At 36.5% G+C, this 12445-nt stretch overlaps 1 protein-coding gene across 15 annotated transcripts in view; it reads right to left on the bottom strand.

Annotated features, from left to right (window-relative positions):
- ANK2 (ankyrin 2) overlaps window positions 1–12445 on the bottom strand; it is a 589059-nt gene that overhangs the window by 505443 nt on the left and 71171 nt on the right. For all 15 annotated transcript variants that reach the window (XM_078366661.1, XM_078366656.1, XM_078366650.1 and 12 more), the window contains exon 2: window positions 5251–5310. In XM_078366661.1, coding sequence (XP_078222787.1) covers window positions 5251–5271 — 21 coding nt within the window. In that variant the 5' untranslated portion in view covers window positions 5272–5310. The remainder of the gene's footprint in view (window positions 1–5250; window positions 5311–12445) is intronic.

The following is a 12445-nucleotide window of genomic DNA, read 5'->3' on the forward strand; positions in this document are numbered from 1 at the left end:
TATTTGGTTCCAGGTAAGGTATAGAAACACTCATCACAGAATGAGTACTTTTTTCCCAAAATTCTTTCAGAAAAATCCATGGTAGTTCCATTTATTTTCATTTTCATCTTTTTTCATATAAGGACAGAAAAAAGTGTTACTGTAGATTATAAACCACTTTAGCCCAAAACAAAACATAACAAAACAAAAACAATAGTAGGAAACAAAAGAAAATTATTTTCTCTGGTCACAAGAACTGCATATAAAACACAGTTACAGTAATATAAGGATAATATATCTATTAAATTTAGATGAGACAGAGACTAGAAAGCTTCCATTTGATTTGATCATTAGAAACACTTAATAAATGGATTACAATGAACAAACCTAACTCTATCATTACTCCCAATTATATATATTCTTCAGGAAAAAGAATTCCAGAAAATACGAAGCTTCAGATACCTAAATTTAGCAAATTATGTTACAATTATTGACCAGAACAAAGGGTAACTTTTCCATTACTTCAGGAGATGGCTCAAAGATTACACCTAATTTACACAAACAGATGGGAAATTAACACCACTAAACTATACAAAAGATTTTTGGCGTCACATGCAAATAGAAATATACACTTATCAATAATCATGTCAATGCAAGTATTCTATTCTCCAGTATCTAAAAAGTTTAGTTTTCACTATTTTCTTCCAGTTATCCCAGTGGTCCTCCCAGGCCTTGAAAACAACTTTTAAAAACTTGAGACAAAATTTTATATCTAGTCCATATGATTTTGTATTTAACCATTTTAATTATTCTTATTTCCTTTTGTGACTTTCTTCTGTATAACTAGAACAAGATTTCATGTGCCGATAGATACAGTTTTTAATGTGTGATTCCGAGATATACAACAGAATAGATGATGGCAGGGACACAGGCCAGGCTGAGCTGCTTCGCCTTCAGTAGGAAATGAATTTTGAAATGACAAGGCCCCGCAACCCCAATCAATGAGCCAGACTTCCAAAGTCAGGACATCACCGGGAGTCCTCAGCCAGCCAGAGACCTTCTCATCCAACCTCAATATTAACAGCTTTTGGTGGAATAAGCACAAGAGCCCCAAGTCCTGCAGAGACAGTACTCCAGTCATTATAGTATTTAGAGGGAAGATTGTGAGGAAGTGACTAAAGAGGAAACAGGTTCTAAAGATAGAAACTTTCACTCGTCTCTCACGGCCACTTTTTTCACAGGGAGCCATTGGAGTTATTTGACTTGAGTAGCATTTATAATTTTGAAGACCAGCCCTTTTCTTGCTATGTCTCTCACAGTTTTGAACTTGCTTCCCAGTCTTAACTATGTCTTATCCTAGCTGTCTGTTTGTTGGGTCTGACTTTACCAGCCCATTTTGGCCTTAAAATAAAGTGATCTGGATCTGAATTTTGGCTCTGCCACATTTGCTGGTAATTTTTTGTATGCGTTTGACAAGCTACTTAACCTGTATGAGCCTCCATTTCATCAAATATAAAACCAAGTTTATAATATCCGCCTCATTGCACTGCTGTGACTGTTAACAGCAACTCTAGTTAAACTGTCCTCTTTAATTTGTCTTTATAACTCTGTTACTAAGTTCTCCATACTCCAATTTAGCCCTCTTTTAACCATTTCTTGTACTGGCTTTTCTACCTTATCAATATCTACTTTCCAACATAAAAGTGTGGTTTTCTTAAAAACTTCAATTCCAACTTTATGGATGTTTTCAGCCCTAGAAAAAGTCATACCCTAATGGAAAAGCAACACTGGTAACTCATACTACATGCTTTCATGGCCGCTGAAGACCAAGGCAGTCAATCCTCCCTGCCACAGCCATATGTCTGTCCTTCGAGGATAATGAAGAACAGTTCTACTCATGAGCTTAGTGAAGGATCCACATTTATGAACTTTGGTAATCCTGATCAGCAAAATTAAGTAAAAGGAGTGCTTAGCTTTTCAAATCCCAGATTTGTAATATATTCAGTAGTGGGTTTTTTTTTTTTTTACCTTTTTTGGTAAAATTAGTATCTATATCACTAAAAGTATCAATGTAAGAATTTATGCTCTAGGTTAAAGTAGATACTAACCTATTTTAATTGTAAAGAAAAAAATTATCCTCAAACCACAGTTAATTTATCTTAAGAACTACATATTTTGATGAAATTCAATACAGCTCTGATCACCTAAAACTGTACTTTTCAAACAATGTTCAGTGGAGCCACCAGATTCAATGAGGATGTCTCAGGGGAACTTCCTGAATGTGGGATGAAGAGGAGGGGAAAGAAAAGGGATGAGTGGGTGGGTTCCCCCATGTCCACTGCAATCAGAATAGTTCTCTTTGTTAATGGCAGATTTTTTTTCAAAATGGCTTTGTAGCTAAAAAGAAAAATTTTAAATACCTGAACTAAAAGATTCCTTCCATCTTATAAAGATCCCTAAGCCCTCAAGAAACACTCCCAAAAGTCAAATGGGAAGCAGAAATCTAGAGTTTCTAGTGAAATGAACATATTAAACTTCTTATAATTCAAAGTCAGCAAAGTGAAGTCTTCCATCTTCAGGGCCTGTTTAACGCTTTCAGTCTAACTCTACTGTACTACCCAAAGAATGCTTAGCAGAACAGAAAGAATGTGCCAGCCCAAGGACACCTGGGTAAGGACAGCAGGCTCTCTTCAGTCATGGCAAACAGGACATACATTTGGAGTGTTAAAGTAATCCTTTCTTCAAGGTCAAAAAGCATTCCTAAATTTTGCCACCAAAACTGAGGGCCTAAGAAGAGAAGAGTGGAATCTTTCTTAGACCTTCCCTCAAAACAGATTATATCTGATTTCTGATTTTTAGCAAGTAATATTCATGTACACAATACACACAAATTTTAGGAGTTTGAAGATACTACAAATTCTCAGTCATTAATACTTACCTACTCTAATACTGATATCTCCCTCTCTCTCTCTCTCTCTCTCTCTCTCTCTCTCTCTCTCCACAAACAATATTTCAATCCTTACTCTTTTCCTCAAATCCTCACTAACAACTCTGGCCACATCTTTTTTACAGAGAAAACAGAAACTTTTTATTGATACTTCCTTCAATTTTCCCTACCAAATCTACAAACCTATCTGTGTCTGTATGTGTCCTACAGAGATTGCCTTAGCGGTGTTGATGTGCATGTCATCCTTCCCACTAGCTATGGATAATCTCTATTCCTAGACCACCTCCTCCATCACGTCCTTCCTTTTCAGAAACCCATACCTCCAATCATTCTCCTCCTGCACTGTTTCCACTAAAATAAACATGTTCAAGACTCTGTCTCATCCCAACTTCCCTATCCAGATGCTGGACTCTCTGCACTTTTATTTCCTGATAAAATTTTCAAATAGCTCTATTTTTTGCTAACTCCATTCCCTTATTTACTCCTCAAACCACTCCGGTCTGGTTTCTGCCCCCGTTTCTCCACCAAAACTTCCCTTGCCAAAGTTACTGAGGACATTTACATGTAAAATTCCAGTTGGTTTGCTGATGTGTTCATCTTCATTGACCTGTCAGCAACATTTGACACTCACTACCAAATCATTATTCTTCCCTTCTTTGTCCAGAACTGGAATTGGTTCTCCTTTATCACACTATAATCTCAGGTCTTTCCTCTGAGCTTCTAAGATGCATCTAGCCAACTTCCGACTTAGCTTTTTAGACCTGGAAGTTTCACTGGTACCTCAAAGGAAGCAAAATGTATTGGAATGTATTTATATAATACTAATTATATAATAAAGCAGAGTAATATCTGTCCTTCTAAAAACAGCCCAAGATGGTCGGGCACATTGACTCATGCCTATAATCCCAGCATTGTGGGAGGCTGAGATGGGCAGATCATTTGAGCTCAGGAGCTCAAGATCAGCCTGGGCAACATACTAAGAACCCATCTCTACAAAAAATTTAAAAATTAGCCAGGCACGGTGGTGCATGCCTGTCCTTCCAGCTACTCAGCAGGCTGCAGTGGGAGGCTCACTTGAGCCTGGGAGGTAGAGGCTGCAGTGAGCCATAATTGTGCCACTGCACTCCAACCTGGGTGAACAGAGAGAGACCCTGTCTCAAAAAACAAAACAAAAAGAAAAAGAAAATAGCCCAAACTGATAAATGCCATATCATTATCAACATTAATAAAATTGTCTAATTCTCATTTAACACTCAAAAGAATAGCCACGAAGTATAGAAAATTTATGTTAAATAATTATCGTTCAAAGAGGATAAACTTTTTGGTATATTCTCCACTCCTTTTATCTTATCTTTAATAGTACATGACCTGAATTTTGTACGGCCTTGAGGAAATTTCTAAGCAAAATGAGAAATACTTTAAAAATTGCAATTTTATTAAAAAGTTGATATATCCTCTTTTAGTATTCTCACATATCTTCTGTTCTTGGATTAAATTATTAATCTAGTATAAAGGGATCATGTATGATTTATTGCATCTGAAATACCACAGATCTTTGCATAATTGTCAATGTTAATGGTATCATACAACTAATATAATAGTTCACCAAGTAATTGTTTCCTCTGTAACCAAATAAGATGATTTCCACAATATTTCATAGATTCCTTCTAGAAAAGAAACAAATTCTTCTACATGAGATTCATGACTAAAACATACTAGCAGATTTCCCCAAATCATGTGTGCGATATAAACAGACTAAGAATTTTTACATTCTATCATTTAAGTAAAATGATTCCTTCTTTCCTCCTTCCCCTTTATTTAAATGTAGAATCTGGAGGATTCTCCAAATGGACGCAATCTATTTGAATTATTTATAATCAAATCACTTTATTGACAACCTTATGGCAATCAATTTCATAAGTAATTATGAAGATAATGTTGTGATCACAGAAAACAAACCCTTAAGCTCTTAGAGAAAATAGAGGACTCTGGTGAACAAATCCCAATGTGTTTATCATGTCTATTGCATTCAAATTTCTTTCCTCCTCCTCCCTTTTTTCCAGCAATGAATATCTTGAGGAAAAGACAATCAATCTATTTACCTTTTCATTCCCAACTAATACCGATAATAATTCCCTAAACTACAGAAAGGAAAGTCTTATTGTACATTACACTCCTTATAATTTAAAAATTGTTAATGCTATAACATCTTTAAATCTGTTTTCATAAAAATGGTTTTTACCATAATAGTACTTAGTTACATTCTAACCTCCATGTCTTTTTATAAGATTCCTTTAAAGTAATATTTAAAATACCAGAAGTACCTTTTGCAACATGGTGGTCATCTGAAATATCAGTTCTTCATGTCTCTTTTCATTACTTACCTAAAAGAATAAAAAAGAGGAAATATTAGAAGTTTGAAATCATTTCACTTGATCATTAAAAAGTTTGTTTCAAATCAAAATAAGCTTGTAGCAGGTGCTGACAGAGTTCTTCATTTTAAAAAGTCACTATTAAAAATGCAAAAGAGCAAAGCAAAAATATTTGAACATTTCAAGAGTTCAGTAAAGTAGGCAAAACAGAATGTGATAAAAGATTAAAAATAGCCTATTAATATGTAAGAGAAATCAATTTTTTAAAATATGAGAATGTCCATCCAATCATAAGTAGATTCATAAGAATCTTGAGATTATGTTTACTTTCGGAGTCTGTCTAAATGCATGGAAAAGCACTGACTGGAATTGCTGACCAAAGAGTATTAAATTGGGTAAGCATTCCCTACCTAACAGTCAATGACAAAAACTAAGAAATGAGAGATGAGTGTGGCCTTTTCCGTCTTCTTCCTTTTATAACTGCCATTTGTTAAACAGCTACAATATATCAGAAGCTACACTAGCCATCTCATATATAGTATCTATTTATCCTTCATGATATGTCATAAAATAAGAATTACTAAGTCTCCTTTACAGGTAAGAAAAACTAAGCATGGTAAAGTTAATATGACTTGATCAGCATTGTAAATGCCAGAGCCAGGATATATCCAGCTCTAATTTTTTTGTACCTCTGGTGTCATTAAGCCACTAACATGTGTCCATGCTTCTATGTTATTTTCTCTTACTCTTCAAAGCATACTGGAACTCTAATAGCCATTCACTGACATTCAAGCCTATGAATGGTAATGAAAACATGAAAGACTCAAATACTAAGTGTAAGAAATGATCCAATGGCTTAAGATCCCTGGACCAATTATAGCAGAATCACTAAGGGTGCTTTTTCAGAAACCTCAGTGTTGACTCCCACCTCAGTATAATTTTTAAAGACTACACTTTCTACAAACTCTCCAAGATGATCCCTCTGCATATCAAAGTATAGGAAAATAAGGCAAAAATCATTGCCTTATGCCAGTGGTTCCTAGACCAGCAGAAAGAGCATCACCTGGAAACTTGTTAGAGATGCAAATTCCAGCCCCGCCGCCTCCACCTTCCAAATGAGAAACTGGGAGTGGGGTACCAAGAACCAGCTCTGTCAGGAGACTCCCACCCAGGCAGGCTGAAAGTATTTGACAGGCAGACACCCAGATAGAACAACAGAGTGGATCTATCCGGGGGAACCAACAGCTGAGAGGCTGACGGCATTCCAGGCTGAAGGACCCGAGCAGATTTTCATCTAAGTATTTAGTTGCTCTTAGACAGGTGATTCTTATTAATACACAGCTGTTCTATATCACTTAAAAATCCATCAAGTAGGCAGCTGTTACCCACCTACCAATAATTACCAAGTATCCTCCACAAGGGAGCCATAGGGGCAGGGTAAACTTCATGTTCCTCAATAGTACTGCCCAATACTATGTGTTTTAACAAGCCTTCGAGATAATTTTGATGCAGTTGAAAGTTTGAAAAACATAGCCCAATGTGAAACAATTCCTGGATTTTCTTGTCCAGAGGGCTTTCATTCTCTCACTTGTGAACTATTTCGAGCTATTATAGATGGAGTCAAGGTAATGTCATTCTTCAGTTTCCCAGGAGGCTGTCTGAACTCCCAGAAATAGTCAGTTTCTCTTTCTTCTTCTTATCTTACTTAATCTACCCTATGTCTGGATTAAAAGATTATAGTTTCAACAGATGTGGTGTCCACATTCACATAAACCTTAATAGGAGCTATTAAAATTATATACAGGTATTCAGACACTTAAACCACAACCACTATTTTTAAACTCGCTTTGAATTGTCTATGTAGTAACAGTTATCAAATAACTAGCATAATACTTCTCTGAAAAAAAATTCACATAGTTCATTTTCTATGTGGTGAGCAAACTTCTCTGTACCTTAGTGCAAATTTAGAAAGGACAACATTTAAGCATTCATAAGACCTTTCTATGAAAAAAGCCAATCAAATTGAAATGAGAAAAACATAGCCTCCAGGTATCAAAAGAATTAAACAAGTTCACAAAAACCTGGCCCATTTAAAGTCCAAGGCATATAGACAATAACATCACAGAATATCCATTGTGGACCAAGTTGCTTTCCAGCTCTTATATTAGTGAATGTGCTAACAGGAAACTGATTCAACATCTCACACAACAATGTGGAACATAGGAAAATCAATGTTGTGCGCGGCATGCTGAGCAAAGTGTTCCATCTGACATTTAGAACTCAACTACTTTTAATTTTAGTTCCAATATCAAGAGGCTGCCAATGAAACAAAAGCTACTGCTTAAAGTCCTTGCTTCCAGCTCTTATTGGGCCGTTCTGTAGAGCCTTTGAATGCTCAGCTCCACTGACAGAACACACATTATTTTCTTTTGAGACTGAAAAACCAGTTCCTGGGCTTTTGCATACATGTTTATTCTTCTCCAAGAAACTCAAGAGCAATTTAAGTGCTCTCCTCTTCACTGCGAGTCTGTAACTCTCCTCTCTTAATGATGCAGTGTCTTGTGCTTAGCTCAGTTTAAAATGCACTTTCCTGGCTGCCTTCAGATTCACAATTCAATTTAATTCTCCTGGCCTCTGGCTGTTAAATAGCTTTCCATTGTGAAATATATTACATCTCCTTTTTTAATTCCTCTTTTTTTTTTTGAGACACAGTTTTGCTCTTTCATCCAGGCTGGAGTGCCATGCACAATCTCAGCTCCGCAACCTCCACCCGCCTGGATCAAGCGATTCACCTGCCTCAGCCACCGCACCCAGCCTTTTCCTTCTTTTAAGGCAGAGATTTTGCTTTGAGATTGCAAAGAAACAACACTGAAAACCATTTGTAACAAACAAAGGGTCGGGCGTGGTGGCTCAAGCCTGTAATCCCAGCACTTTGGGAGGCCAAGGCGGGTGGATCACGAGGTCAAAAGATCGAGACCATCCTGGTCAACATGGTGAAACCCCGTCTCTACTAAAAATACAAAAAAATTAGCTGGGCATGGTGGCGCGTGCCTGTAATCCCAGCTACTCAGGAGGCTGAGGCAGGAGAATTGCCTGAAGCCAGGAGGCGGAGGTTGCGGTGAGCCGAGATCGTGCCATTGCACTCCAGCCTGGGTAACAAAAGCGAAATTCCATCTCAAATAAATAAATAAATAAATAAATAAAATATTAACTAGACAGATACTTTCAGCATCAGTTTATCCATGTCTCTTTCCTCCCTAAACTTTATTTAAAAACTTCCTATAAAGATGAAGACTCACTAATTTTAACCTCATATTTTTTCTCCTAACTTAAACAGCTACTAAAACACTAAGTAATAGATACAGTTGCTTTCCCTCACATTCCGATTTTCGGGAATGTATGTTTCCATTTATAACTTACAGTTATCCAGTCACAACTACTAAAAACCCACATCTGCATAATTGGATGAACAGATGATTGTTGAAATCCCAGGGGCTAAATATGGTCACTCTAATATCCCCCAAAAAAATGCCTCCCTACAAAAAGGTATGCACTGTTAACAGTGTATAAAGCATTATATAGGTGACTTCCATCTCGTTGGAGATGACATAATTAAACCAAAAGAAATAATAATAAAAACTTATAACTTATAGTGTGTTCCCAAATACAAAAACTTATATTGACTACATACATTATCTCAACTGGTATTCTAAACAACTCCATGAAAACCATCCTATTATCAACATTCTGTAGACAAGGAAAGTGAGGCTCTTGACCAACACCATATTGCTAATTGATGGCAGGAATGAAAACCAAATCTTGGCTGGGTATGGTGGCTCACGCCTATCAGCACTTTGGGAGGCTGAGGCAGGTGGATCATGAGGTCAGGAGTTCAAGACCAGCCTGGCCAACATGGTGAAACTCCATCTCTACTAAAATACAAAAATTAACCAGGCATGGTGGCAGGCACCTGTAACCCCAGCTACTCAGGAGGCTGCGGCAGGAGACTCCCTTGAAACTGGAAGGTAGAGGTTGCAGTGAGTAGCGGCACTGCACTCTGGCCTGGGTGACACAGCAAGACCCCATCTCAAAAAAAAAAAGGAAACCAAATCTAGGTTTTCCTGCTTCATAAAGCCTTGGTCTTATCCATCATTGGATTTATAAATCAAGGCAATGTAAACTAAATGGCATATTGGTGGGTCAGGCATTAAAGGACTTGGTGGAGGATAATGTTCACAGAGGTGATGAAACTTCAACTGAGTTTTGACATAATTGAGAGGACAGCATAGAAATGGAAACTGGGGGGAAGGAGAAAGAAGGAAAGTGGAAGACTTGAAGGAAGGTGTAAGTTGGATTAATAATGGCTTAAGTAAATGTACAAAGCAGGACTTCTCAAGGTAAATTCAAGAGGCAACAGACAGACCAATTGTCCAGAGTAGGGTTAATATAACAGAAAGGTAAAATTTAAAGTGCAGGTTGGCGCCAGATTTTATAGGTATTAAATGTCAAGCTATGCATTTATCAATCTTTATTGATAGATGATGAGTAATACCTTGGATTTTTAAGTAAGGGAATTATATAATCAAAATGGAACTTTAGGGAGATTCATCTAGCAAGTGGGCAGGCTGGCTTGGATGGGGAAGAAAGGAATAGCCACAGTGGAAACAATATTCTAATAATGAACAGACAATTAGAAAATTCCACAAGGCTTAATAATTAGATCCCAGCTCCCAAACGCCAAACTTGCATCAGTCATATCCTCCCGGCTTACTGGATAGCTTCTTTTTTTTTTCTCTCTAGAGAGGATTAGGACTAATATAAGGGGCTCCAGCCATTAGAATGTAAGCTCCACGAGGGAGAGATTGTTTTTTAATGGTGAATCTCTTGCACCTAGAGCAGTGCCTGAAGTAGTATGAAGTAGGCACTCAATAAATATTGAATGAATATATGAGTGAGCCAAAATGCTCCGTCATGTAAACGTCTAAATCCATTTATGTTATTTAATGTCTAGGCAGAATAGAGAGAAAGATAAGTGGAAAGACATTCTTTTTTAAATGATAGGTTTGGGGGTACATGTGCAGGTTTGTTACATAGATACATGGTGAGGTTTGGGCTTCTAGTGTGTCCATCACCCAAATAGTGAACATTGTACCCAATAGATAAATTTTATCTATCTCCTCCTGCTCCCCATCCACCCCTTCAAAGTCCCCAGAGTCTATCAGGAAATACATTCTTTATGCAGATCATCACTTACCATCTTTGATATAAATCACACCCCCAACATGTGAAGGTTAAATAATGCTTCATCACAACAAAAGCAATATACAGACAATGTTTCAATCCTAATTTCAACAAACCAATTTTTTTGAAAGGCAGGTTTGAGATAATCAAGGAAATATGGATATTAGATATGTGATATTAAATTATCTTAAAGAGGTATAATAATGGCATGGTGGATATGGTTTTTTTTAAATGTCTTACTAGCTGGAGGCATAATAAAATATTTGCAGGTAAAATGATATGATGTCTGGTGTTCACTTTAAAATACTCCAGCAAGACGAAACAAAAAAAAAAAATGTGGGGTGGGAGACAGATGGAACAAAATTAGCAAAATGATGATAAATTTTGAAGTTAAGTGGATACATAAGATTCCTTATATTACTCTCCTTTCTTTGGCCCATATTTGAAAATTTCCACAAAAGACTTTTTTAAGAGCCTAATGAAATGTGGCCAGTAAGACAAAAACAACATCAAAATTTTAGTCTATACAGAGAGATGACCCCTCAAAATAGCTATATCATTCATTCATTCACTCAGCCTGTGGTTTTTGAGTCTACAGTGTGCAGGGGGTTGTTCAAAGGTGAATGAGACACTGTTCCTGCACTCACAGATCTTATAATCATATAGGGGATGCAGGATGGAAAACTGATGACAGCAATCCAGAGTCATTATGGTGTGCAGATATGGACAAAGGACATAATTAAGTTTGATATTTAGAAAACTTGCTCTGGCTACAAGGTTATTAATGGATTGCTAAAAAGCAAAGAAAATGAAGATGGAAACTAAGACACTAGCATTGAAACTGAAGAAGATGTGATGGATATTAGAAACGTAGAAGAAGTAATATAATTCTCCTACTACTTATAATTTAGTTCTAGAATTAATAAAATGGTTCACTCTATTAGGTACCTACGTTGTACCCAATTCTACAAAGGAAACCTTGTTTAGGATTCTCTCATCTATGCTAATGGCTAAGACAATGGTGTTTTTAGGGGACCAGAGTGAGAAAAAAGAAGAAGTTGTATGTGCACATTCATCTTAGTAATAATGTAAATAACAACTAACAACATGAGAAAATTATAAATAGTTTAAAATTATTTTGGATGCCACTAAGAAAATATGTAAATACACACATTTCAGCAATCAGTTTAACTGAAAGGGAACTCATTTTTTCTGAACTCCAATTTTGGTATTTGGAATCCTAATTACAAAGGTCACATCTGTATTTTGTTAAAGAAGTTATTTTCCTAGCTTTCACTACTATTAAAGTATGTATAAAAATATTCAAGCCTTTGTACTATTGCTTTCACTTATTTTTAAATAAAAACAAGGAGCCTACACCCATAGGACAAAGGCTTCACAGCCCCCATCAACCTGGATAGAGTTGAGCTAGAAAATAGCACATAAGGGATAGGAAATGCCTTTGCCTTCCCTAAGTAAGGTGTTAGAAATGCTGAAAATCCCCTCCTTGGTGGTCATTTCTTTTCATGTCTCTCAGCCAGAATGAAATATCTGAACTGACGGTCATCGACCAGTGTCTGTAGGACAGCAATTTCTTCATGGAGCTGACACATCCCAGAGAAAAATACCATCCTCTGCTTCCTCCTCTTTTATCTCCTGGTGTGTCAACTACAAAAAAAAAGTTCTTTCACTTGGAAAAAGTCTGAGTAAGTCATGAGCTTAGTTATTTAGGTCTATGTGCATTAGATAGGAGAAAGAAAAAAATGGGCTGTTTCATTTGTTTTTATTATTTTCAAGGTATTTTCCTTGAGTTAATTTTCAAATTAATTTCCAAATATGGAATCTAGAATTTTTATTTGAAAGAATAGTCAACACTCATTTAAAAATGGTTGGCTTCAGTGGAGAA

The sequence above is a fragment of the Callithrix jacchus genome, chromosome 3, assembly GCF_049354715.1.
Source record: "Callithrix jacchus isolate 240 chromosome 3, calJac240_pri, whole genome shotgun sequence".
Taxonomy (NCBI): Eukaryota; Metazoa; Chordata; class Mammalia; order Primates; family Cebidae; genus Callithrix; species Callithrix jacchus.